Source organism: Lutzomyia longipalpis, chromosome 3 (genome assembly GCF_024334085.1).
Source record: "Lutzomyia longipalpis isolate SR_M1_2022 chromosome 3, ASM2433408v1".
Taxonomy (NCBI): Eukaryota; Metazoa; Arthropoda; class Insecta; order Diptera; family Psychodidae; genus Lutzomyia; species Lutzomyia longipalpis.
This window is the reverse complement of record NC_074709.1, coordinates 28018582-28045067: the sequence shown is the minus strand read 5'-3', so window position 1 is coordinate 28045067 and position 26486 is coordinate 28018582. Positions and strand designations below refer to the sequence as shown.

At 38.8% G+C, this 26486-nt stretch overlaps 6 protein-coding genes across 7 annotated transcripts; 3 read left to right on the top strand and 3 right to left on the bottom strand.

Moving 5' to 3' along the window:
- Nucleotides 1-5: 5 nt before the first annotated feature.
- On the bottom strand, nucleotides 6-843 carry LOC129793626 (15-hydroxyprostaglandin dehydrogenase [NAD(+)]-like; the record flags this gene model as incomplete). The annotated part of the gene is given in 1 exon segment (XM_055833785.1): nucleotides 6-843. A coding segment is annotated over 1 exon segment (532 nt), but the record flags the coding sequence as incomplete, so codon positions are not given.
- A 1930-nt stretch (nucleotides 844-2773) lies between these two features.
- On the top strand, nucleotides 2774-15186 carry LOC129793618 (tyramine beta-hydroxylase). Its single transcript, XM_055833768.1, has 4 exons — nucleotides 2774-3088; nucleotides 6699-7057; nucleotides 9925-10997; nucleotides 14774-15186. Exons 1-4 carry the CDS (start codon nucleotides 3028-3030, stop codon nucleotides 15078-15080), a joined length of 1800 nt encoding a protein of 599 aa, XP_055689743.1. The 5' UTR covers nucleotides 2774-3027; the 3' UTR covers nucleotides 15081-15186.
- A 1019-nt stretch (nucleotides 15187-16205) lies between these two features.
- Nucleotides 16206-17302, bottom strand: LOC129793628 (uncharacterized protein F13E9.13, mitochondrial). Its single transcript, XM_055833788.1, has 3 exons — nucleotides 17097-17302; nucleotides 16955-17037; nucleotides 16206-16898 (listed from the first exon to the last, which is right to left on the bottom strand). The coding sequence occupies exons 1-3, from the start codon at nucleotides 17173-17175 to the stop codon at nucleotides 16236-16238; spliced, it is 825 nt and encodes a 274-aa protein (XP_055689763.1). The 5' UTR covers nucleotides 17176-17302; the 3' UTR covers nucleotides 16206-16235.
- A 111-nt stretch (nucleotides 17303-17413) lies between these two features.
- On the top strand, nucleotides 17414-18849 carry LOC129793625 (beta-ureidopropionase). Its single transcript, XM_055833784.1, has 3 exons — nucleotides 17414-17520; nucleotides 17594-17856; nucleotides 17927-18849. Exons 1-3 carry the CDS (start codon nucleotides 17414-17416, stop codon nucleotides 18715-18717), a joined length of 1161 nt encoding a protein of 386 aa, XP_055689759.1. The 3' UTR covers nucleotides 18718-18849.
- Nucleotides 18850-19134: 285 nt separating this feature from the next.
- LOC129793619 (putative protein tag-52) lies at nucleotides 19135-21440 on the bottom strand. The gene is made up of 2 exons (XM_055833770.1): nucleotides 21226-21440; nucleotides 19135-21157 (listed from the first exon to the last, which is right to left on the bottom strand). Exons 1-2 carry the CDS (start codon nucleotides 21356-21358, stop codon nucleotides 19650-19652), a joined length of 1641 nt encoding a protein of 546 aa, XP_055689745.1. The 5' UTR covers nucleotides 21359-21440; the 3' UTR covers nucleotides 19135-19649.
- Nucleotides 21441-21504: 64 nt separating this feature from the next.
- Nucleotides 21505-25147, top strand: LOC129793615 (CLK4-associating serine/arginine rich protein-like). 2 transcript variants are annotated; one of them, XM_055833765.1, is made up of 7 exons: nucleotides 21505-21731; nucleotides 21821-21918; nucleotides 22041-23705; nucleotides 23780-23846; nucleotides 24119-24188; nucleotides 24319-24424; nucleotides 24708-25147. In XM_055833765.1, the coding sequence occupies exons 1-7, from the start codon at nucleotides 21633-21635 to the stop codon at nucleotides 25066-25068; spliced, it is 2466 nt and encodes an 821-aa protein (XP_055689740.1). In that variant the 5' UTR covers nucleotides 21505-21632; the 3' UTR covers nucleotides 25069-25147. The 2 variants fall into 2 exon arrangements, with proteins under 2 accessions (XP_055689740.1, XP_055689741.1); XM_055833766.1 differs by lacking the exon at nucleotides 24708-25147 and having other exon boundaries at nucleotides 21518-21731; nucleotides 23780-23850; nucleotides 24319-24417.
- Nucleotides 25148-26486: the final 1339 nt, after the last annotated feature.

Below are 26486 nucleotides of genomic sequence, written 5' to 3'. Positions count from 1 at the left end.
AACACTTCCACCGCAGCCACCGCCATCTTGACGCATATGCTCAATGGCCAACATGGTGGAATTGATGACACCACAAACATTCACATTGAACATTCGCGCGTAGTCGCATTCATCGAAAATTCCCGCACAATTCACCACAATGTCAATTTTCACAAACTTCTCCGTGATTTCGTGGAAGCTTTCCCGGAAGGATTTCATCTCCGTGACGTCCACTGAGAGGAATTCAATGAGGGCTTCCGGATGATTTCGTCGTAGGGAAGAAATCTCTTCATTCTCCTCCTGCAGGATGTCCAACAAGGCAATTTTCTTCACTCCTTGCGCAAGAAGTTGCTCAGCAATGGCCAAACCAATTCCATTTGCACCTCCAGTCACAACAGCACTCTTCCCGGAGATCTCCATCTCAACACAAGTGCAACCACCAGGCATTCCGGGGCATTTTATAGCAGCACAGATGTGCCCACAAAGTAGCCACAGAAACTCAATCACGTGGCTGCGGTTTTTGTAAATTCGTTGAGACTCATTTGTGCAGTGTAGCATATAGAAATTCTAATAAATTCCTCCTCCCCCCCAAAGCTGACCAGATAATATAATTAGATGCATTTTCCAGGGAAAGGGGATGGTTGGTTAAATTTCCAATTAAACCACATTGAATTGTCAATTCAATCAATGCACCGAACATATTCAATGCAAAAAGCATTAAATTCAGAGCATAATTTTCAATTTGAAATTTAATTTCGGTTCAGAGCTTTTCGCGAGGAATTTTAGAATTAATATTCCGCCTTCTATGTTTGGTATGTGAGATAGGGGAGAGGGGGGCAAAATTGAAAAATAAAATGAAATGGAAAAATATGTTTTCTTGAGTTTTATTTCTGTTGAAAGAAGTTATAAGGAGTGAATGAGGTGAATGAAAATTTCCGAATATATTCAGATGATTTCCCAAAAATATTCGGCAGACGTTCCTTGTAAGTACTAAATTCAAACCGGAAAAAAAAGACTGAATTCATGTACTAAATGACCTCAATTCAAGCTTGAAGAGTACTAAATTTTGTCCAGTTTTCTAAAATCAAGCCTAATGAAATTCAGTTTTAGTTACAAAAAGGCTGAGAATAAGAAAGAACCTGGAGTACTAAACTATTGTCTAAAAATACTGAATTCTAGCCCAAAGAAAACGAAATTCAACCCAAAGCAAATTATTCGGTTTTCACTCATAAAGACGCTAGAAATAAAGACAAGAAACTAACAAACCCGAAAAGTATTAAACTCAAACCAGAAGAGTTCTAAATTCAAGTTCCATGAGTACTAAATTTCAGTCTAAGTATACTAAAACCAAGCCTAATGAAATTTGGTTTTTAGACAAAAAAAATCTCAGATTAAGAAAAAGAAGGCTTGAAAGTACTAAATTCTAGTCCAAAAAGTACTAAATTCCAGCCCAACTAGTACTAAAGTCTATCCAAACTACGAAATCTAAGCCCAAAAAAGTTATTCGGTTTTCAGTCACAAAGAAACTCAGATTAATCTGGATTCTTCAACAACAAGAAGCCTAAAAAGTACTAAATTCAATCCCTTAATAATACTAAATCCAGGCCGAAAACAAATTTTCGGCTTTTACAAAATATTTCATTCGAATGTAACTAGAAAAATGAAAAAAATAAGTAAATAATTTTAGTTTAGACCATGGTGGAGTTGGTAAAAGATGGTAAATTTTATTTTAATATAGATTTGAAAAATCATTCCAGAAAAATTTATGATAAATAAGCAAATTAAAATATTCAGAAATGATAATTAAAGTCGAAAGCTTTTGGAATAAATTGGGAAATAAGGAAAAATCTTAATTAGAAGTTCTAAAAAAAAACAGGTTGATTTTAGAAATCTCCAAGCTTAAGAGATTAATTAGGCTTAGATTCACCCGGTTAATTTGTTTTATTGGTTTTTCATGAAGCCTTTTCATAAAACTTTCTTTTTAATTCAAAATTATTATTTTAAATCTATTCTATTCGATTTTTTTTTAAATTTATTTTTGAGACACTTGAAACATCTCGATTAATCAGTAAGAACGTTTTCTTGACTTTACTAACCAATCAAATCATCGCATTCTTCTTCTTATTCTTTGATATTTCATCAAGAGACATTTTCTGTTATTTGATTGGCTAATAAACTTAAAAGCTCCACCTACTTTCATACATTTCTGGTGGAGCTACAAATGCAAAATAGCTTTGAATAAAAAATCACATTCAGATTTCAAAGAAGAATTTTATTTTTTACAAAAATTCATCACAAAAACATCAACAAATTAAAAAACGTAAAAAAAACAAATCAAGAAAAAATTATTCAAAGCTGAATAATAAAATTTTGCCTGGAGCTTTTGTTGATGCTTTTTCGTATCTCTGGTAAAAAGCAGCAACTTGTGGAAGAATTTTCCATTTTCCGCCCAAAAAAAAATTCGCCTCCAGGTGGAATTCCTTCATTTCGCAATATTACATTCTCAGGTAGCCTGTGAGAAGTTCCCTCAATAAAAGCAAAAAGGACTCCAAGTGCCAATATATTGTGCTGTGTCTTGGGAGGAAATTCCACAAACAGGAAGAGAGTCCACTTAAAATACAAAGTTTTTTTCATTTTTTATCTATTCATCCCTGAAAAATTCTCCCATTTCACCTTTTTTGCGTTGCTCCGTTTGCGGACTCTGCTTATACGGCGAAATGGTAAAATTTCTCTCCCTCAACACGCTCACACAGTGTTGGGGGTGCGATATATAAATACCTCGGGGCTCAGCTTCATCCACAGCATTCGCAAACGGTCAACGGAAAGGCGCACACGGTGCTTTTTGCTTCGCTCTGAGAAAATTTTACGCGCGAATTTTCTTTTTTGGAGGTGGAAAAATAACGTTTTTTCCGCGTGTGTGGGAAAGGTGATGTTTTGAGTGAAATGTAAAGGTGAACAGTTCAATTTCTTCCCTTTTTCCGGGCTTCTGTTTGTCCCCAATCGGCGTACTTGAGCTTCTGGGTGTGGAAAAAGAGGCGCCAAAAAGAAATGAAAATTCTCCGGATTCTCGTAACATTTTTTACAACAACCATCCTCATTGGGGCTTCAAGTAAGTTTACGAGGCGGGGGTGGGAGGTGCTTGTTCACACACAAGTTATCATTAATTCAATGATGATTCCTTCCTATTTTTTTGTATCCTCCGGGTGGTGATGATTGTACTGTGAAGGAGAGAGGCAAAAAAAGGTCCTGAAATGTGCTATAAAAGTGCCAAAGTTGAAAATTTAAAGACCTCATGCTCCTCATTTAGGGGGAAAAGGGAATTTAGGGGAGAAGGTTGAGAGAGAAGATGAGAAAAAGTGCCATTGTTGCAAAAATGAGGGTTCATTGATCCTTGATTTATCCACAAAGGCATTTTACCTTTTCTGTGCAACACAGTGGCGTAGACAGGGTGGGTTTTTGAGTATATTAAACAACCCCTAAAACGTTTAAAAAAAAAATTAATCCGTTTAAAAAAAAATGACAAAAATATTTATAAGAAACGTTAGACTTTAATCGTTAGAAAAGCAAAATTTTCTCCTTAAAACGTCAAAGGTTAAAAAAGAGTGTGAAGCGTTAAAAATATTACGTTAGAATTGAAACGTCAAATGTTAGAAAAGAACCACTAAACTGTAAAGAGAATGGGGAAAAATAATATTTAAAAAAAGAATCGTTATAGTTTAAAATCGTACATCAAATATTAGAAAAGAATCTTTGAAGTTAGAAACGTCAAACGTTAAGAAAGCAACGTCAAGCTTTTTAAAAGTTAATTATTATTAAAAAAAAATTTAGCAGAAGAGGAATGTGAAACGTTAAAAAATATATGTTAAACGCATTGAAGTCAACATTCCCATAAATTCTATATCTACAAAACAAACCTTTAAAGTCAAACGTTAGAAAAGAAGTGTCAAAATGTCAAAGCTAAAGAAAACATCAAGTCTTACAAACATCATAAAATGTCTAACATTTTTAAATTAATTTTAAACATCCTGTTAAAAAAAACTATAAAACATTTCTTTGGATAGATTTCTGCCTACGCCCCTGGTTGCAAAAGCAACGAATTTTCTTCTCTGCGAATTTCTATAGAGAAATGTTGCAAATCACACAAAAATTGAGCAATTAGCAGGGCAGATGGAGGTTAAATTTCAAAGTTCACAGAAGCCAAAATTCTCCTATTAATAATGATTGAGAGCTTTCGGGTAACACACCCCCTTTTCCACATGGCAAAGCTCATATATATATTTTACTGTACCACCCTCTCTGCAAAAATTGCACGTTTTGTGGCACCACACCGTGCCTTTTGATGATTTAATTAAATTACTTTTCTTGGAAATTCTTCTCTCCTCTTACTATTATAACATTCTCGCTGTGTGTAGCTGGGGGTTCATGGTGCAAAAGGCAACAAAAAGCCAAAAATTGGGCAACGTGAAACCTCCAAAGCTTGAACTTTTCTCATTTCCATACCATCAAACACCCTCTGATTTGCTCTCCTTTTTCGGATGGAGGCGGTGGTGGAGTGTCTCCAAAATCATGGTGCTGAATTGCTAAAGTTTCGCTTTTCTCACTTTAATCACATTTTAACTCTTTAGTTTGCAAATTTCGCCAGAGAGAAACTATACAGCGTACAGAATGTAGAAGAGGCGAGGAAAGTTCTCACACACAGAGAGCGAAAAGCACACTTAAGAACATAATTATTGGGGCTTCTATTTAATTGGGGGGACTTTAACGGGGGTGCTACGTAACATGTAGTCTAATTACATTCCTTGTTCTCGATGTATGCAAAATTTATTCATGAAGAAAATTTCTTGTCCTTCAGAAAGATTCTTTTGTGGTTCGGCCTTTTTTGTTTTAATTTCTTTCATCATTTTTAAATTTTTCTTTAGGGGAGTTTAATTAATTTCTCATTAAATTCCGGCTAACTGTGGGACTGTGGGAGATGTTGGTTTAGTCATTTTGTAGCTTCTTTGTGCAACAATTACATTTGTTTTATGAGCTTTCTGACAATGAGCTTTTTTATGGTTGAAAATTATGTTTTCTCCTAATGAAAAGAATTACTTTTCCTTCAAGAAGTTTTCTCGTAAAATTCTTGAAAGAAAATTTCGCACAAGCCCAGAAAAAAACTTCTTTTTTTTCTTTTGGAAATAAAATGCCAAAATTGACTGAAATTGATTGAATGATTATGCGAAATGATTGATTATGAAATTGTGGATTTATAGTGTGAATAACACGTGCAAAAGTGAATTGACTCCTTCTCGGAAAATGATTATTTTTATTAGAAAAGGAGACTAGGGTTGATTTAGGATTGATTAGATGAAATTTATACATTCTGTAGTCTCTTAATCAATGAAATATGATACAAAACCATCACAGAACAATCTAGTTTGGGAATTTCCTTCTCTTCCATTTTCTCAATGAGGAATTTCCTTTATTTTCCCAGAGAAATCCGATATTCAAAGTAACTTTGTGACCTTTGTATGACCTCTCTTCATCTCAGATTTCCTAAACATGATGAGTTATTTAGTGAGCTTTTATATTCAAAGATTTTTTTGAAATTTCTTTTAAAATTAATTTACTTTCTAAAGTCTAGAAAAGCTTTTTTTATTCGTTCCTATTCACCCCATTTTGATGGAATTTTCATTAGTTTTGCGCCAAAATAATTCATGAAAAAGAACTTAAATGAAATTCACGAGAAATCAAATTAATGAAATTATTATTCTCTCGTTTTCCACTTAAATCATTTATTATTTATTATTTGTTAATGGGAAAACGAGAAAAGCACCCAAAAGCTTTCTCACCACCCTCTGAAAAGCTCTCATCTGTCGCCACTAACGAGGAAAATCAAAAAGCACAATTATTAATTTCGAAGCTTGATGAACTGCCGGATGTTCCTCTCTCTGCCCAAAATTTGTAAGAAAAACTTCCTCCAGGGCAGGCAATTTGTACCCCATAGAGGGAGAGAGAGGAGCCAGGATAATATTGCCAGGGGAAAGTGAAAATTTGTCCAACATGGGGGGTTGGGGGAGGTCCGAAGATTGACACGGAGGCTCAATTAGGGTGCCAATTAAATGTGAAAATTAATTTCAAACGACACCAAATCACCCCCGAAGCCAGGAAAGAGGATATTTTCTCGCCCTCCTGGAAAAACCCTTTTCCTAATTGAATTAATATCTCTCGCTTTCTCCCTCTTTTAGGGGTGTGTGTGTTGGAGTTTTGTTGGCACACAAATTTTGCTCTTTTTTCGGGGTAAATTTGTCTTTTCCACACACCCCCCTCTCCTTCGTAGCAGGAGGGTAAAAACCTACGTAATCGATTGGCACGCGGGGGTGGTAGTTTTCACTCCACTTTCGGGCATGAGATGAAATACTTATGGATTCCTTGTGGAAATTCTCAAACGGATTCCAATCATTCCATCGTTCAACGCAGCTTGATGACTTTTCAGCTTTTCTCCTCGCATCCCATTTCGATATGTACGGGTGGAGTGGGTTTGTAGGATACCTCCAGGGGAACGTGATGGAATTTCAAGCACATCGCACTAAATTGTCCCTCGTCTGGGGGATGTTGTGCTGTTTTAAATGAAGACCCTTGTGTGCTATCCCTCCCCACCCTCATTCGCATCCACACAACAGAGCCACATGGCGATCAATAAATTTTTGTGCTTCCTCCGCATCATTCCATCCATACAGAAATCCCAATGACGAAGCTCCATTCGCACCTCCTGGACTCTGACACCATGAAGATGAGCTGGCTGATTGATTGGCAGGGTGAGGAGGTTTTCTTTCACGTTAAGAATGCCTTCCACGGCGACGACAATTGGTTCTACCTGGGCTTCTCCAAGCGTGGTGAACTCAATGAGGCGGATCTGTGTATCTTCCAACTCAAGAATAGCCTCTTCAATCTTGCCACGGATGCCCACACAAGTCTTGACGGGGGGACGGTGCTGAGGGATGTGAATCAGGATTGTGAACTCCTCAGGATTGATGATAATTCCGTGGCATTCAAGCGGCGCTTCAACACATGTGATCCACAGGATCTCAAAATGCACGTGAGTTCCTATTTTCTTCTCTTTAAAAGATCCATTTGATTTTAATTCCTTAAGAAATCCATTTTTTTTTAACGATTTGGCATTTGAAAATTAGTCAGTTAAAACGCCATGTTGTTTAATTTTTTTTTTGATACTTTTTCAAAGAGTTGAAATGTTTGAGATTTTATATTTAACATAAACCCATTTTGTGGAATACCAAGTAAAATATAAGCTTTGAATAAAAATCATTTTAAAAACTCTCCTTCAAGTTTCTTCAACTGTGAGAATATAAAAGAAAAATTGAGTTTTCGCGGACATGGCGGACATCAAACATCCATTCTTGAAACGCCATGAAAAGCTTAAAATATTAAAGAAAATATTTCTTTTTGAAAGTCATCAAAAGCTTCCTCTCCCTCGTGGGAGGTGAAAGTCCAAAAGTTTGGCTTTTACATCAAACTTTCTGTGTAGCAGAAAATCCATTTGGGAAAGACGCAAAAAGGAGTTACATTACTTTGGGAAAAAGTCTCTCTCTCATTGATGTGACAAGTGGGGAAATGGATACTTTTGAACTAAAAGAAAATTCACATAAAATAATTTCCCACGGGAAGAGAATGGAAATGATTGAAAATATACAAGAGATATGTAATTTCAATAATGATTGGCACTTCTTCCTAAAGGATTCAGCTTTGTTTGCTTTTGGTGTGGAGTCAGTCAATGCAAAAGCAAGAAAGGGGAGATTATCTGGCGAATATTATGGACGATTGTGCCGAATATTGAGGAATTATTCAACTATTTATTATAGCAAAAAAAATCTGAATATTTCCTGAATCCAAAGTTAATTTTAGGTTCAACTTAATGACTGAATTGACTAATAACAAACTTAAAAAATGATTCTGAACTAAAAGGGGTTCGTTAAGTGAATCACAATAAGCGTTAGAATTGTCTGAATCTGTTTTTGCTTTGATTGAAATCATTTTCAGACAAATTAAACGTTTTTCTCTACAGTTTTCACTCGTAATTTACGCATTTTTCTGCAATTTTAAGACAATATTATTATATCTTAATAATTAAGCGATTTTGGGCCTTATTAAGCCACCAAGAAACCCTTAAAATTCGCTTGAAATCTTGAAATTTCAGTACAAAATTCAAAGATTTCAAGGATTTCTTGGTCGCTGAATTAGGCCCTTTATTTCCTATTTCTTTACGTTTTAATTGTAAAAATTGACTTCTGCGTATTCTAAGCACTTCAATACGAATATATTCGCAATTTGCATGCATTTTAATCCAGATAATCACCCCCTTGGTGTTGAAAAGCAATTCAACGATTTTTCCCTTTTTTGCAGAGCTTTCGAAAGCTTCTCTTCCTATATATAAATTATTCTTCATCGTAAATCTGTGGAATTGAGGCAATTTGGAAGGGGCTGGGAAGGGGCATTGCTCTCTTCTAAGTTAACTTATTCAGGAGATTCTGTCCAGCAAGTCATCGTGCACGTGTGAGATTTATCGTGGAAGATTTAAGGACATGAAAGTCCCTCATAAAATGACAAAAAGGGGGCAAAAGAGCAAAAGGCCAAAAAGAGAGAGAGGAGAAAATTATTTATTGATGGAGGATACAGAGGCAGTAAAATTAGTTTCACGATTGCCTCAATTCCTTCTCCTACATCTCCTTTCGCCCAAAATCTCCTTCCCGTTATTGTCACACAGGAAATTATTCTAACACCTCACACCCGTTCGAGGGGGTGGAAAACGCTTCTCGGGAAAAGGCGCAATTTTCGTGGGCAAACAAATGATTTTGGTTAGGAGACAAATGACGAGAAGAAAGGAACATCCTTCTCCTCCTGTTTTCCCTTCTTCTGTTGTTATCTTATTATTTTCTACGCGTCTAATAGAAAAGGCAACCACCCCCCGCATCCCACCGGAGAGAGAGAGACATTTCTCGCATCTCTTAGGAAGGAAATGAAAAATTCTTTTGCTCCTCTATTCATTCTTCCTCCATGCAAAAGAAGCAATAAGAAAATATGAATGAGCAAGTTAAAATTCAACTGCATGAGCTTTTTTCTTTAGAAAATTTTCCTCCTTTTGCATATTTATATCTTCAGTTGAATAGGAAAATATGATTTCTGACTACACCAAAGGGGGGAAAAGGAGCCTTTCTGTGTGTGCAGGAAAATCCCCTTAAATTCAATTGTTTGCCATATAAACTGCTTACAGGGATGAAGTGGAAAATGAGAGAAAAAAAAATATATATAAGAGGAGCTTGCTGGACGAAAAGCTGCGGAAAAACTTTATCAAATTTCCCATCAATAATTCACAAGACTTTTGTCCTTCGCTTTTCTTCCTTTTCCTTTTCCACAAACTCACAGATAAACGACGACAATCACTCTGAAAACACCTTAATGAACTCCCCGAAGAGACATTTTGTGCAAAATTAATGCATCACAATGGCCAATTCAATATGTCCTTAAATTGAGATTTAATTTAATTTTTCAATAAAAAAAGAGAGAAAATCCTGTGAAGCATAAAAGGTTCTAAATCTATTTTGTGGCGGATAAACTTTCACAAAGTGAGAATTCGGAGAATTTTGTGATATTTTTGGCACAATTTTTGTGATAAAGAAAATCAATTTGAGATTGAGTTATAAAGGGAAAGGGATGTATTATGTTGTGCTGAAAAGGTTTAAGTATTTACTTTTTTTCCGAATTGTAAGTAAATAAATGGTTTAAATTGAATCAAAATTCAATTCTTTTGAAATTTTCTGTTGAATTTGCTTCAATTTGCGTCCACCGCAGACTTTGCGTTGATGCTTTTTCGTGCACAGAATCGTTAAGAATTTAATTTGAAAAAAAATCCTTTTCCTTTTCAAAGAAAATTCTTTCTTGGTCCAACAGGAGGGCACAATGTACATAGCATGGGCTCGTGGTCAGGATGATTTTGATTTGGTAGATTCCCTCAACATGGATGAGCTTCATCCCAAAGCAAATGGTGTAGCAATGATGCAGCTCTTGCGGGCTGATAAGATAAATATCCCCGAGAAGACTGTGCAAAATGTTGAGATTGTCCTGGACAAGGTGATGATTCCCAATCGGGAGACAACGTACTGGTGCTTGGTGAAGAAACTCCCGGATTTCTTGAGGAACAAGAAGCACCATGTTGTGCAATTTGAGCCCATTATTGCACCCACAAGTCGTCCTTTTGTCCATCACATGGAGGTCTTTCACTGTGACACTGATCCCAATGCTGAGATCCCCGCATACAGTGGGGATTGCAATGATGCCCCTGCTGAGACTAAGGTGTGCTCCAAGGTGTCCTCACTGTGGGCAATGGGTGCCAGTACATTCACCTACCCTCCGGAAACAGGACTACCAATTGGGGGGAAGGACTACAACCCTTACATGCGCCTCGAGGTGCACTTCAACAACCCAGATCTTGTGAATGGAACTGTGGATAGTTCGGGGATGAGACTGAAGATTGTGTCGAAATTGAGGAAATTCGATGCAGCCGTCATGGAGCTGGGCTTGGAGTACACTGACAAAATGGCCATCCCCCCGAGGCAGGTGGGCTTCCCACTGAGTGGCTACTGCATTGCCGAATGCACAGATGCTGCCCTCCCACCCGAAGGGATCACCGTCTTTGGGTCTCAGCTGCACACCCATCTGCGGGGTGTTAGAGTCATAACGAGGCACTTCCGGGGATTGCGAGAACTTCACGAACTCAATCGTGATGACTTCTACTCGCACCATTTCCAGGAGATTCGACAACTCCGGAGGAAGCCTGTTGTGAAGCCCGGAGATGCTCTGGTTACAACGTGCTACTACAGTACGCTGGAGTACAGGAATACAACGCTGGGGGGCTTCTCAATCAGTGATGAAATGTGCGTCAACTACATCCACTACTATCCAGCAACAAAGCTTGAGGTGTGCAAGAGTTCCGTGGCTGAGAGGACGCTCTCGGATTATTTCAGGTAAGAGGATCATTTTTCGATTAAAAAAAATCTCTTTTAGTCAAGACACATACCATAAAATTACTAGTTTGATTTATATAATTTTTATAGAGTAAAAATATAATTTTCACAGTTTTCTAATTTTTAGGAAGTTGTTCTTAATTGTTCTCAAGTTTATTTGCAAAATATTCTTTTTGCTGAAATATTTTTAATTTTATAGCACAAAATGTGTCTTGGCTAATTTACTTATATCTATAAAATCGTACAAATCCTTCACAAAATTAAAAAAAAAATCTTAAAACTTGTGTATTGCAATTAAAGAAAAGATTCCTCTCTGCAGAATCGAATAATTTAAAATAAGTTTGCAGTAATATCTCAAAACTAACCTAGAAAATTTCTAGCTCATTTAGCTGAATGAATTGGATTAATTTACGCATGATTTTGATAAAAATTTTAACGAAAAAATAGTTTGTCGCTTTAAATCCCAGTCTTCCCTACATATTTTTTCAAATTTTAATCTCAGACTGAAAAAATTTCAGGAAATATCTGAGTTACGAAAGTTTCAAGAAAAAAATTCTGCTGCTATTATTTTTCCCATCAGTGTATTTTTAGAAAATCTTTATAAATAAATCAAAATATAACGATTTTCATGAAAAATTCACATTGATTTGCAAAAAACTGACCTTTTATTTGTAAAATTGAACCATTTTGCATGAGCAAATTGGTCTGTATTACTCACAAAATATTCATGAAATTCCTTCAAAATGTATTCAGTGTGAATCATGACGAATTTTAATGCAAGTCTCAAATTGAGACATTTGCACATATAATGTGAATTAGCATATAGAAGCAGTTTTCAGTCTGTTTTAATATAGAACCTTCTATTAGTCACGCTCATCCAGCTCTTCTCCATTACTTTGCATTTTGCCCATTAACCCAGATTTTCCCTGAAAATTTTTTGAAATTCTCATAAAAGACTTCAAAATCGTCTAAAAATTTCAATTTTCAACCAAAATTCTCAAAGTTTAGCGCAAAAAATTCTAAAATTCTTCCTTAAATCGAATAAATTTTTCCTTTTTTTTTTTGTACTCAAAGGAAATAAAGAAAATTCTCCGAGGCAAATGTGGGTTAAACCCATATCCAAATATTCAAATTAAAATATAATCTTTCCCGTTGCTGATAAAAGCTCCCAAAGCTCTCTGATTAATGGGAGAGGGAGAGAGCTTCCCTTTTGTTCCTTTTATTGGGATTTAAATTAAATAAATATTGAAACACTCTTGCCATCGAGTGTGGCTTTAAATCCTTCTCGTGAACCAATTTCCAATCAAGAATGTGAACGAACATTGTTCCAATCGGCAGATACGCCGTAGGATACATTTCTCATATTGCCAGGGAAAACTCCATTAAATATTACATTTCAAATCGATGCTGGAATGACCAATATTGGGATGATTTTTTAATGAAAAATCAGCAAAATGATGTGATTTCATCTCCACCATTCGCTTTATAAATGTCTGCTGGGAAATTTTTTTATTGGAAATTTTTGCGCAAAATTTATCTCCAAATGATCTCTGTTATATTGCTGGCTATATATCGGCAGAACGTGTGCAAGAGCCCCTCAAGGAGCTACCCCCGCAGACATATTTCCCTTTTTGCCCAATAACGCGTGAGATATATGTGGAATATGATAATCATAACATTTTATTGCCAAACATTTGAACAATCCCCTTCAAAAAAAGATACCTTCCACCCTCAACCTTTCCCCCCACCCTTCTTTCCACTCTGGGAACTTTCTACGGTGCTTTGGGGAGGAAATACGTTTAGCTCAAGAGAGACGACAAGAGGGTTGGGGTAAAGTATCATAAATCGCCGTGGGGTTGAAAGTCTCACAAAATTTTATTGGATGGTAATTCCATGAGACACAAAATTGATTGGGTGAAATTTTCATGGGAAAAATTTCACTCCAATCTCATGCTAATTTTCCTCTGTAAGACATACTTTTTTTTTACCTCCCACCTCCACGTGCTTTAAACTTTTTTCACCCCCAACCACCCCGCCGTGGGGAGAACAAAAAAAAAAGAGTTATGCGGTGTGGAAAAATAACGAGGAGAGATGTGAGTAGATGAGGCTCATGCGGTGGGTTTGTTTTTCAAACTCACTGCCCTTATTATTAGGGGAAAGAGGGAGAAGAGGGGGGTTGGGGTAAAACTTTGAGAGGGGTTGTTTGTAAATTTTACAGCCCATAAAATCCTTGACATAAACATAAATGAGTGTGCTCTTGAAATCTCTAAAAAGTTGTAATGAGATCTCAGTGATAAATTGAGCTGTTGCGAAAATATTCATCCACAAATATGCGATGTGGATGGAAAACAATGTAGTGTACCATTTTGCCGTTAAATATGAGTGGCGTCCCCCATTTTCTCTCTCTCTCTCTCTCTCTCTCATTACGCGACTGTTGGAAAAATGAATTGTTTAAAGTAGTATGAGGCTTTAATTTAATTTAATTTAATTTAATTTAATTACGTTATGAAGCATTGATGCATATGCTTCATGTTTTAAAAGAAGTAATAATAAAAGTTGTTTTTTTCCGAGAACGTAAGGAAAATCTTGAAGTATTGAAAGTTTTTGGAGTTTTATGGATTTTTTCAAATGCCGTAGGCTCTCTGAGGAAAGACTTATGATGGCTCCAATTATTAAAAAAAAAAGTTTTGAAGGTCGTTGTGGATGCGCCTGGTTGTACCTATATAATTCTTCTGAACTTTTCTTAATTTTTAACCAAATAAATAAATAAAGTTGCTTAATCCGACTTAAGGCTCCAACAGATGGACGAGAAATTTCTCGTGCGGTGCGGTGTGGCGAGGATTTCGTGGCCCTTCGTCGCTTCGGATTGGCCGAAAAACGTTCTCGTACGGAGCGGTGAGAATGTGTGTGTCATCTCTCGCTTCTGATTGGCCGAAAACCTCGCCGCGCCGCACCGCACGAGAAATTTCTCGTCCATCTGTTGGAGCCTTTAATCATTACCAGACGCCTCCACTTTGCTTCCAAGCATACTTAAAAGTTCACGATGGAGGCGCCAGGTCACACCAGGCGTCTTCATTTTACAAATCAACTATTTCTTACTACAATTTCTATTTTATTTACGAGAAAATTACTATCAGAAATAATTTTTAAATGAATGAAAAGAATCAAAATTTTCCTCTTCTTTTTTTTATTAGTTTCCACAGTCGGGTAAATATTTTTTCTCCCGCCAAAAATTCCTTCGTTTCCGTGTTCATGAAAATAATGTGAATTAGCTCCGGGCTGTTGGAAAATATATCCGCTTGAAAAATAAACATCACCACACGATGGGAAGAAGAAACTTTTCCTCTTTCTTCTTCTCCTTATAAACTTTTCCTTCCGTCAGCATAAGCTCATATTTTTTTCTCTAGCATGTCTCACAGGGGATTTTCAATACAAAAGGGTGTGGGGGTGGGCGCATAGAGGAAAAGAGTGGAAAACAAGAGAGAAATAATCTGTGGTGTTGTAATGCAATTTTCTTGTGGAATTTTCACCTCAACACCAATTTTTTTGCTGCTGCTGAAAATCCTCCCTTCTGCATTCAAATGATGTGTGTGTGGGGTTGTGGATGAAAATTCATCCCTTTTTTGCATAACTCTCTCTCTGGAGAATTTTAATTTCTCCATGAAGAGTTTATTCATTTGCATACATATTAATTCCCTGATGGGGGTGGATCAATCGATAGTTTGAAATACAAACATTCCTGAATAAATTAAAATTAAAATTCTCCCCATTGCCAGGCACATGAAAAAGCGCGAGCATCAGAGGGTGGATGTCAATGGGGCAAGGTCAGACAATTATCGAGCAATTGAGTGGACTCCACCACGTGTGGACATCCTGTACACGATGTACGTGCGTGAGCCGCTCAGTATGCAGTGCAACCGTTCAGATGGGCATCGTTTTGACGGCTACGACTGGGAGGGGGCTCCCGTGACGCCGGTGCCCTTTGAAATTCCCCACGTGCGTGAATCCTGCACATTCCGGGACTTCTGGACAAAGCCCCTTGTTGAGGGGATGTGCGACATCCTCGGGGAGTGCATCTACTAAGTACTGCACCATCAACAACTGCAGCAGCAACCAATAAGTACACACAAAATGCCGGAAATATTTTAAATATTTTTAATCAGAAAAATAAAAAAAATGCGATACTGAACTTTGTTGCTCAATTACTCCCCTATTTGATGCTCTCTTACCCTTCACTCCTCTATGCGTGGTTTTATGATTAATTGGCAATTAATAAAACAAAGCCAAAGAACAAAGGAAGTAATTAAGGTTGGAGGAAAGGGATTTTTTTATAAGGTGTGTAAAGGATTCACCAAAAAAGGGGGAAAAGCCGCGGAAAAAAAGAGCAAAGAAAAAAGAGATAATTGAAGCGTTTTATGAGGTTTTTTTTATTACTCCCACTGTTTAGGGGAGAATGGGGGTTGAAATGGATGTTTTCGTGACTTTTTGCGTGAAAGATTTTTTTATTTAATTTTTTTATCTGTGATAGATTTATCAAGAAATATTTATTTAACTTAAGAAAAAAATGCATTGAATTAATTGAAAATTTATCAAAATCGAACAGAAGAAAATTTAAGTTAAGGATATAAAAGTATTCTTTCTAAGCTTTTTTTACATTCTAACGCGGTTTAAACGGTTTTTGATTTTTATTTTATAAAAAATAGGTCTTTTCAATTTTCATTTCTTGCCAATTTTGTAATTTTGTTTCGTTTCAAGTTAAACCTTTGTAAAAACGTTAAGTTTTTTTTTTATATAATATAGACGTCCGGTTTTGATAAATTTCAAATTTTAATGAAAAATAATTGATTTTTGAATTATTTTAACAAAAAAAATTAACTAGATCTGGGTTTGAATTTATCTACGAAAATAATTCTAAGTCGGATTTTAAAAAAGGTTTTAATGAATTCTTGAATAATTTAAGATTTTTTTTTTACCAAAATCGTTTTTATAATTTTTTCCTAAATTCTCGCTTTATTGAATTTTACGATTCTATTGAGAAATAACTATAATATTACGTTTAAAAAGTTTTTTTTTTTTTGAAAAAATAATTTTCAAAATTCATTAGAAGCTTTATTGGGACACCCTGTAAATGAGATCTCCTGAGAAAAATTATCCCTGATCCCTAAAAAGTTTCTCTTCATTTGAATTGTAAGGATTTCCGGAAAATTTAAAGATTTTTCCATTAAATTATTATTTTATTCATAACTTCCGCATTTCATTGATCCTCCCCATGAAGGATTCAATCCTTTCCGGACAGAGTTCTCCATCCCACGTGCCGGATTTCTTAAAATTCGATCCAACAATGATTCCCTGACAATTGCCAAAGTACTCCTGGACATTATCAGCTGTTGCTCCTGATCCAATGAGAATTGGGATGTTAAGCTTCCCGGAAAGTTCTCGAAGATCATTTGGGTTAACGGGGTCCCCTGTAGCTGTACCTGTGATGATCACACCATCTGAGAGGAAGAATTCTGCTGCTTTTGCTGTCTCCAGGAGACTCAAATCCTGTGTAATTGCATGGGAGCAGTGCTTCTTCTTCACATCCGTCAAAATCGCCACGTTTTCAGCATCAATTTGCTTCCTGTACCTCAGGAGACGTCCTGCACAGGCATCTGTGAAGCCCTCATCGGCCACGTGGCTGAAAACAAACCCCTCAGCACGGATAAATTGACATCCAGCTGCTTTGGCAACAGCCAGGGCTTGCTGATTCCCACAGGCGAGGATTTGAATGCCCACCGGGAGATTCTGAAGGATTTTTCGCACTTCCACAGCTACCCTTGTCATTGCTGCTACAATCTCCGGGCCCAGGCTCACCTCCTGAACATACGGGATATCATGCATGTTCTCAAGCATCACAGCATCCTGAAAATTGATGCAATTTAGCTGAGAAAAATTCCTGAAAGTTCTGCAGAACCTACAACAGCAGATCTTTGATAGATTTCAGCTTCCTTCCGAACAATTTTGAGGTTCTCTTCGAAATTCCCTCCATACCCAGGAGTTCCTGCGGAGGATTTACAAAAGGAATGAAGAAAAAACTCCCAGGGAGTTTGCAGAACAAACCTGGAAGGGCAGGAACGTGAATCATCCCAATTACTGGACATTTCAGGGATTGAGAGAAGAGCATCTGGAACTTCTTCATTATTATTTTTCGGGGGGCTTCAGCGTGTGAACGAACTGTGAGTGTCACGATCACTGACGAAGCAGACGAAGCTCTGTGGAAGGTACCGAGAATTTATGATTTTCCACACAAGAAAATAAAGAGAGAGAAGAAAAATCAAGGCCGGGAGACAAGGTCAGGCCAGGCAGTTGACGTTTAGTCTCCGTGGAAGGTAGGTGGAGTCTTGTTGATCTTGTGCAGTGAAGAAAGCACCCCCAAAATGGCAGGAAAAGGTGGTTTTAGTAGCTTGGAAGAGTGCCTGGATAAGTACATTCCTCCAGAGGAGCTGGCGGAAGTCAAGAGAATCCTCTATGGGCGTGAAAAAGAGTACGTTGGGATGCAGGAGGAGAATCTCTGCCTTATCTTATCACCGAACTAATAAATTGAGAATAATTTTCAGGCAAACAATCGCTTTATCGGAAGAAACGCTCAAAATTGCCAAATTAAATGATTTCGAGGTGAAAGGATATCGCTTTGGGGCTGAGAAGGAGCATCTCAGATCACCAAGAATTGTCCGTGTGGCTGCTGTGCAGAATAGCATTGTGACAGAAACAACAGCTCCTGTTGATGTGCAACGAAATGCAATTTACAGCAAAATTGAGAAGATCATTGCAGCTGCTGCTGCATCCGGAGTTAACATCTTGTGCCTCCAGGAAGCCTGGAGTGAGTTTCACGCAGAAGGAAGTTCTTAAAGTTTTTTTTAATTGGAATTCCCGAAAAATCTCTCTTTCAGCCATGCCCTTTGCCTTCTGTACGCGCGAGAAGACACCTTGGTGTGAATTCGCTGAATCCGCTGAGGCAGGGAGTTCAACAAAGTTCCTCCAGCCACTGGCAAAGCAGCACAACATGGTGATCATCTCCCCAATCCTCGAGCGTGATCACGAGCATGGAGAAGTTCTCTGGAATACAGCTGTTGTCATTTCGAATGCGGGGAAAGTCATCGGGAAGCACCGGAAGAATCACATCCCCCGCGTTGGGGACTTCAATGAGTCCACCTACTACATGGAGGGGAATACCGGGCATCCGGTGTTTGAGACTGCCTTTGGACGCATCGCCATCAACATCTGCTACGGACGTCATCATCCGCAGAATTGGATGATGTTCGGCATCAATGGGGCTGAGATTGTGTTCAATCCCTCCGCCACGGTGGGGGCACTGAGTGAGCCTCTGTGGGCCATTGAAGCCCGGAATGCAGCCATTGCCAATTCCTACTACACCGTGGCCATTAATCGCGTGGGCACCGAGGAATTCCCCAATGCCTTCACTTCCGGCGACAAGAAGCCTCCACATCGGGATTTTGGGGCCTTCTACGGATCTTCCTACGCCACAGCTCCAGATGGGGCTCGTACACCTGGCCTATCGCGCCACAGGGATGGACTCCTGATCACAGAGATGGATCTCAATCTCTGTAGGCAGGTGAAGGATTGGTGGGGCTTCAGGCTCACGCAGCGTCTCCCCTTGTACGCTGAAGCTCTCACAGAAGCCTCCAAGTTGGACTACAAACCCCAGATTGTCAAGGAATAGTGAGGGGAGCAGGGTCTGAAGGATTATTTTATGTTCTTTAAAGTCTTTAATCTTCCTTAGAGGAAGTAATTTTTTTCAGGGAATTTCAGGAATTGTTTATTTCGTTAATAAAAAATCATTTGATCAAACAAATTGATTTTTTTTGTGGATCAGAAAACTTTGCATTGAAATCAACATTTTCCACAGCTTTCGGCTTTTGCATGAGATCTTCATCAGGTGGCAGAAGTAATTGAGAATGAAAGGCAACTTATTGATATTTAAAAATCATTAAATTTAACTTTTATTTGAAATTCCTTTAACCAAAATGATTTTTCTTAAATTATTTATCCGATTTTTTCAATTTTATTAATTCTTATTAAAAACTTATCAAAATCAGTCAGTAAAATTAATCAATTAAAAACAAAAAATGCAAGAAAGTTGTTTTTTATTCTTTTATTTCACTTTTTATTAAAATTAATTTTTTTTAAGGATTATTATCTTCAAGCCGATTTAAATAAATTAGGGGAAAAAACAGTATAAATTAAATAATTTTTTTTGCAATTTCGAAAGCCATATAATTTTTACAAACAAACCGCTTGGCCGATTTGAGATAAATAAAATATAAAAAAAATTAAAAACTTCGTTGAAAAATTGAATTAAGTAAGAGAAAATAAATTTTCTTATTAAATTCATAGAAAAAATATTTTGTCCGATTTTGATAATTTTTTTTTCATTCAATGAACTTTTAAAATAAAATAAATATTCTGGATAAAAAATTATCCAAAAATTCAATAAATTAAGTTAATTTCATACAATTCAAAGGATAAAAATTATTATTTTAAAATAAATAAAAAAATAATAAAATTTCAGCAGTTTTTCTGACTCACCCTGTAGCTGCAGGAAAATGCAAAAAAATGAAGAAAATTTCCCAAAAATTATCCTTTTGTGATGCTTTAAAAAATCCTGGCGAGGAAATTAACAATCCTATCGCGGATGGAGGAAACATTTGGTAATCTCGGAATGATCCCCTCGTACTGATGGGAAGTCCTGGATTCCTCTAGCATGGCTATTCTACTCACAGGAGGATCCTCGAACGTTACCCGTCTCCGCACTGATGCTGTTTCCCTTCCTCCTGCTGAATCCTCCGCATTCTGCGGCTCTTGAATCTCTCGCAGGGGAAACAAAACATCCCTCATTGGAGACTTTTGCCGGAGAATCTTCTTCGGTGGCATTTGGTGGGATGTTCTCTCCTGTGTTCGACGCTTCAGGAGATTGACGGGATTGAGGTGGAAGCACGTCCTTTTCTGCCCATCTGCTGCTTCATCAGCACCCTCCACATGCGTCCGGAAAACATTCTCAAAATCCCCACGCCTCCTGGGGCTGAGAATTGTGTCTGATTCAAAGTTCCGGACATCCTTCTTCCGCCTCAGTGGCCGGCGTTTGCTTGACTCCTTCCGGAGGGTCTTCCGGAACTCTATGTGCATGGCAATGGCTTCCTGCATAGCCACAACCCAGCTTTGCCCCTCCAGCATGTCAAGCGTGCGGAAGATCACACCATCCCCCTGGCAGGAGATGCGAAAGGTTCCAGGGAAGAGCTCAGTGATCTTTGTCTTCTTCAGCGGGAAGATGCAGCAGCACTGGAGAGAGTTCTCCGGGAGATTTGCCTTTGAGCGCTCCCGGAGGATTTTGCTGTACATGAAGATGTCCGACATGAGGGCACAGTGACGTCTGAGGTGCCCCCCAGTGCTGGAGACCTTCTCCAGGACGCCCTCGCGGAAGAGGCGCCTTCCGGGCTTGATAATAGCCGGAGTGCGACTAACAAGGGCATTTTGGAGATTAATCATCTGCTGAGTGTTCTCCTGCTCCTCCACGAGGGAATCAATGTGCTCCACTGTTGTCTCCACTTCCTTCACGGATGCTTGAAGAGCTGCAAAGTCCCCATCACTTGGGCTTGTGTAGAGAAGTACCTGCTGCAGGAGGAGCCGATACCGTGGAACACGCTGAATCGGCGCGATTAGGAGGGAATTTAGCTTTGTCTGCACCTCCGGACGACTCTCGGTGTTGGCCAGGAATTGCCGGAAGGCGGTGTTCTTGGCTGTGAGCTCTTGCAACCGCAGCAGGGCTTTCTTGTAGTCAAAGGCATAGACAGAGTAGAGCCGGAAGAAGGGTGCAAGCTTCAGGAAGGCACCAGCTACGCAATCTCTATCTTCCTGGAGTTCCCGCAGAAGTTCCCCATTGAGATTGAACATCATCTCAATGTGCCCAAAGAGCGTACCATGGGTGGCAGTGTCAATGATCTGCTGACTCTCCAGTGGACGCACAAAGAAGTCAATCAGGATCTTCAGCTGCTGCATGTAGGACTGTTCCGATGAGATAATCTCCTGGACAGCCTGACGACGCAGGGAACGTCTCTTATCGCACTCTTCCGTCTCCGTTGACAGGGAATCCAGAAGGTGACACACTGAAAGCCCAAATGAATGGGAATTAAACGTGAAATCCTCAATAAATCTTTCCGGGAGTTTTTCTTACTCTTCTGACGCGACTTAACCGTGAGGAGATTTCGCTGATTTAGCACCTCCTGCAGCTCCCGGCTGAGGCATTTTTGCAGCGTTGGTGGAGTCATGAAGGATTCCCGCTTATTTCTTGCACTCTGGAATTGCATTTTCAGTCTTTTCCAGGGGATTTTCACAAACTTTTCTCACAGCAAACGATCGAGCGGCAAATTCCACGCAAAGTTCTTTCAAATTTTAATCAACTAACATGCCAGTTAGTAAAAATTCAAATTAACTTACAAACGGCTGAAAGTTTGATAGCTCGCGTAAGAAGAAGAAAAGGAGGCGTGTTGAATTTTTTCTCTCTCATTTTCAAAACGATTTTTAGTGAATTTCCCGGGCCAAGAAAGTTGTTTATTGTGTCCAAGAAGTCTGCCCGGAAGTATGTGGCATGAAGCACGGAAGCAGGAGAGAAAGATTCGCGGAATGCTCGTGGATTACAGGAAACGAGCTGAGCGGCGGCAGGATTTCTATGAGAGAATCGTAAGCTTAGCAATTGTCTCTCAAAGCCCCTCCCAATCCTTCTTTGCCCCCATTTTTCTAACCCCCGGATGTGTTCGTTGTCCCCACAGAGAGCTGATCCAACGCAATTCCTCCAGCTTCATGGGCGGAAGTGCAAAATTCATCTGGATCCGAGTGTTGCGGCCGCAGGAGACAGCCCCGCTATCATGCAAGTGATATTGATGAGAAGAAAATTCTTTTCATTCAGAGATTTTTTAGCGAAAAAGAAGAAGAAACTCCCGGAAGGAATTTTTTTGAAGCTAATTTGGGGTATTTTGGGGCTCATTTCAGGATGCCATGGCAGGGACATCAGGAGATAATGATTGATAGATTCGACGGAAGGGCCCACCTGGACTATATTCCGGCGCAATTGAGTAAAAATGATGAATCCGATGAAGTTAGCGCCGATGAGCGGCAGGCAAACTACGAAAGGTACCGGATTCTGGCGCAAAATGACTTCCTGGGAATCTCGGAGGAGAAGTACCTGCATCAGTTGTATTTGGAGGAACAATTTGGGGCTAATGCGCAAATTGAGGCCGAGAAGGCGGCTGTGAAGAAGAAGACAGGAGGCGCAACAATTGGCTATACGTACGAAGAGAGTGATCCTGCGCCGCCAAACTTCACGGAAACACTCCAAACTGTCAGTGCAGCACCTCCGGAACAGGATTCATCGGACAGTGAGCTGGATATGGATGTTTCCATCGATATAAGCAAACTGGATACAGCCCAGGCGCATGAATTGAATGAATACGGAAGGAATTATGGGATGAAGAGTAATGACTTCTACTCCTTCCTCACCAAGGATGCCGACGAAGCTGATGCCCTACGGCTGGCAAAGGAGGAGGAGCAGGAGAAGATTATGTTCAGCGGGAGGAAGAGTCGTCGTGAGCGTCGTGCGCAGAGGGATAAGAAGCTAACAAGGCGCCCCTTCAGTCCCCCAAGCTATGCAGCTCCGGAAGAGAAAACCCTCAAGGAAGCGAGTGATAAGAATGAGAACAGTGATGAATCCCGTTCTCCGTCTCCGGTTAATTCCGGAAAGATCACGTACATAACCTCATTTGGAGGAGAAGATGAGTTACAGCCGCACTCAAAGATCTCCATAAACTTCAATAGGAACATCAAAGAAGGCGTTCAGGGGAAGGTGGATCAGGCATCAACGCTGGGAGCACTTCTGGACGCCGGAAGGCCACTCACGCACGCTGAGAAGGTGAAGCAGAACCTGGATAGGTTGAAGGCAATGAATAATATGGGATCATCAAAGCAGGCACCAGCAGGTGGGCAGGTGGAGTACGTCGGGAAGCCCGTTCGGTATCAACGAACTAATTCAGTGCACAGAAGTAGGAGCAGATCACGCGGCAGGAGTAGACGGTATAGCAGATCCAGGAGTAGATCCCGCAGGAGACGGTACAACTCTCCACCGTACAGGAGTCGAAGATCAAGAAGTAGCTCCAGATCCAGCGGAAGGAGGAACCGATCATCGCGCAATCGTCGACGCCGGAGATCTTCGTCATCATCTTCATCTCACTACTCCCGACGGAAAAGACGCTACTCTTCGTCTTCTTCCTCATCATCTACCTCATCTTCATCTGCCACAGCTAAGAGACAATCCTCATCATCTTCCTCCACGTCTTCACCGTCTCCTGAAAGGAGGAAAAGTATCCCAACAGTGCGGAAACTTCCCAGCAAGTCTCCTGTTAAAGCTGCTCCAACAATTGCAACCGTTCCACTTTTACCTGCAACGCCTGCACTTATTCCTCCAACGCTTTCTGGAGTTCCTGCAACGCCCGCAGAGCCACCAAAGGAAAAACCCATCCCTACTGTGGAAGTTCAGCCACCACCAGAAGTGCCTATAAAACGCTACTACGGAAGACGTCGTGAGGATCGAACTTCATCCTCCTCAAGTGATTCCGATGCAACGGATGGTGGGGAGAGTAAATCCGGCAATGATTCTAGCTCGTAAGAACCAAACTTCCGATCCACAACAACTGTCCTGCTATCAGAACTAACTACTCTCTCCTAATTTCTCACAGAACAAGCAGAGCAGCAACAAATACAACAAACACATTCGTTGGTAAAGCAACTGCAACTGAGACCAAAGTCAGTAAGAATTATTCAATTTACAGCCTTGTCTTCGGTCATGAAAAAAAAGAACCTTCCAAATACCTTAACCACCTGTCCAAAGAAAACTCCCATAAATTCTCATGATTTAAGGATTTGCAGGGATTTCTTTTTGCACCAAAACTTGATACTTTCAGCTCTATTTGCTTTGTTGTTGACACATATTCAGCAGGGGGAGCTTCATGTGAACTGGAGCACCTCCAAAGAGCCCCCAATTTGAGAAAAGAACTAACTACAAGTTAATTTTGCAGGTTTCCAGTGGATCGCTGAATCCGAGGGATCGTCTAAAACGCAAAATGCAGATTCTGCTCAACAAACAATGTAAGATTTGATTTTATGAATCCTTTGGAGACTCACAACAACGATGAGGAATAGCCTTGTCTTGCTCACACACATGCAACGTGCGAGAGCGCTGTCTCTTTTATGAAGTTTAAATATTTTGTTTTTGCAGTCAAAGCCGACAAAAAGGCTGAAATTGAGCGGACTGAAAGGCAAATTCAGCAGCAACAGGAGCGCGATGATGAGATGCGGGAATTAGCTCTCAGGCTACGAAGGAGGTAAGGAAGGTTCTGAAAAAAAAATTCAAAGCAGGCTGCACTCTAGACTAGTCTTGACTTTGATATTCAAATGAAAAAGAAGAATGAGAGAGTTGAGCGAACAACCAATGAATACTTTGAATACAATGAAAAGTCCTAGCTTTTTGGCCAATTAAGGCAGCAGTACTGATTCTTCTTCTTCTTAGCAGTTCTAACTTCAACAGATCAATAGACTAACTTCTTCAGCTAGAAGTTTTCAGGAAGTAGAACGTTTAAGGAACGTTTTCTTACCGATTTTTTGTAGGCAAAGAGAACTTCGTCACAAATACGGAACTCCTTCGAGTAGCAGGAGTCGATCTCAATCGCGCTCCCCCGCAAATGATGACGATGAGGCGCGAGTACCACGCGAGAAGGCTCAAAGTCGCGATCGAGAGCGTTCGGGGAGTCGAAGACGCTCCGAAGACCGCGTACGGCGCCATCGGGAACGATCGCGCAGCCGAAGACGTTCGCGTGGGCGTTCTCGTGAAAGTCACAGCCGTTACCGCAGAAGTAGGAGCGCGAGTCGCAGCAGACGGGCAAGGCGATCACGTTCACGCAGAAGTCGACGCTCCAGCTCACGGGACCACCATTCCCAGAAGTCTGTTAAAAAACTTGTCGATTATTGATAATTATTGCACATATGAAGGAAATAAAGGAAATAAATGTTTTGTTTCCCCCTCTTGTGGTGGAGGGGGTGGTTGAATATACATCAAGTTGTTTTTTTTACTTTACTTTGCTTAGTATGCTGTTTAAAATTAATTTATATTAACCTCACTTCTCATTTCGTGGATAATGTAATTAAAAGTTTATTTTAAGCAAGAAATATTTTATTATAACGTTTTTTTACTCATTCGACTCATTCAAAAATTAAAATTTGATGAAATAACGCTACGATCTGTCCGATAAATCCTTTTTGCTTCATCCCAAAGTTTGTCATCATCGCCATTTTGAAAAGAAATCTCCATTCCTGATTTTCTTCTCCTATTATTGGCCTCGTAACTTGATAAATAAAGGAAAATTAATATTTTCTTTTTTATTCGAAGTTTTTGTTAAAATTATTATACGTACCGCTCGTCCCAATGCAGTTAATATAGCATCAAAAACGAAAGCTAAAAGAAAATAAACTTTAAAAAGATTTTAACTAAATAATGTAACTACGTACATCCGTTGAGCAAAGGGGAAGGATTAGGCCTTGCTGATATTGAACCTGCAGAAAAATTCACTTTTATCAAAAATTCCTTTATTTCATTGACAAAAAAATTAAAGAAAAAAACTTCTCACCAAATTGTTGAACAAAGAAAATCAGGAAAACAATTAGAGAAATCTTTAGTGCACCTTCCATTGTTACAGTTACAATAAGTTCGTCTTCAAAACTGACTATAAAAATCGTAAAATATGTTTTTTTTTAAGTTTGGAGGAAAAGAAATTAAATTTACTGCACGATTTTTCTATTTCACGAATTCCTTCAATTCTTGTTGCAAATTGGATCGAGAGATTGTCTATGACACAGAATTAAATATTCTTTTCTTCGAAAGAATCACAGCTAAAAAAGAGAAAAATAAATGGATAAAAAGATTTATTTTTTGAAACAATTTAAAAAAAAAGACGTGGGTCATAAAAATGTTCAAGTGTTTTTATTGCTTTTGCACAAACTTCGTGCTTGAGAAGTTAATTTTCTTACTTAGGAATTTCTTTTTTTTTTTTAATTTAAGATTTTTTTGCAATTTTGCAGACAGTTCAGTTGTAAAGATGTGTTTGAAATATAATGGCGAAATTTGAATTAATAATATGGAGATTAAAAGAATTTAATCTTTAAAAAATTTGACATTTCTTTTCTAACGTTTTATGGCATTTTTTAACGTCTTATTAAAACATTTGAAAAAAAAATTATATACCTAACTATTGTTTTGAGTTTTGTAGTCCATTTCTTACGTTAGACGTTTCTTTTTATCCGTTCGACATTTATCTTTAACTTTTGACGTTTTTTCTGTAATTTTTGACGTTTCTTTTTTAAAATTTGAAATTTTTCTAACTTTTAACGACT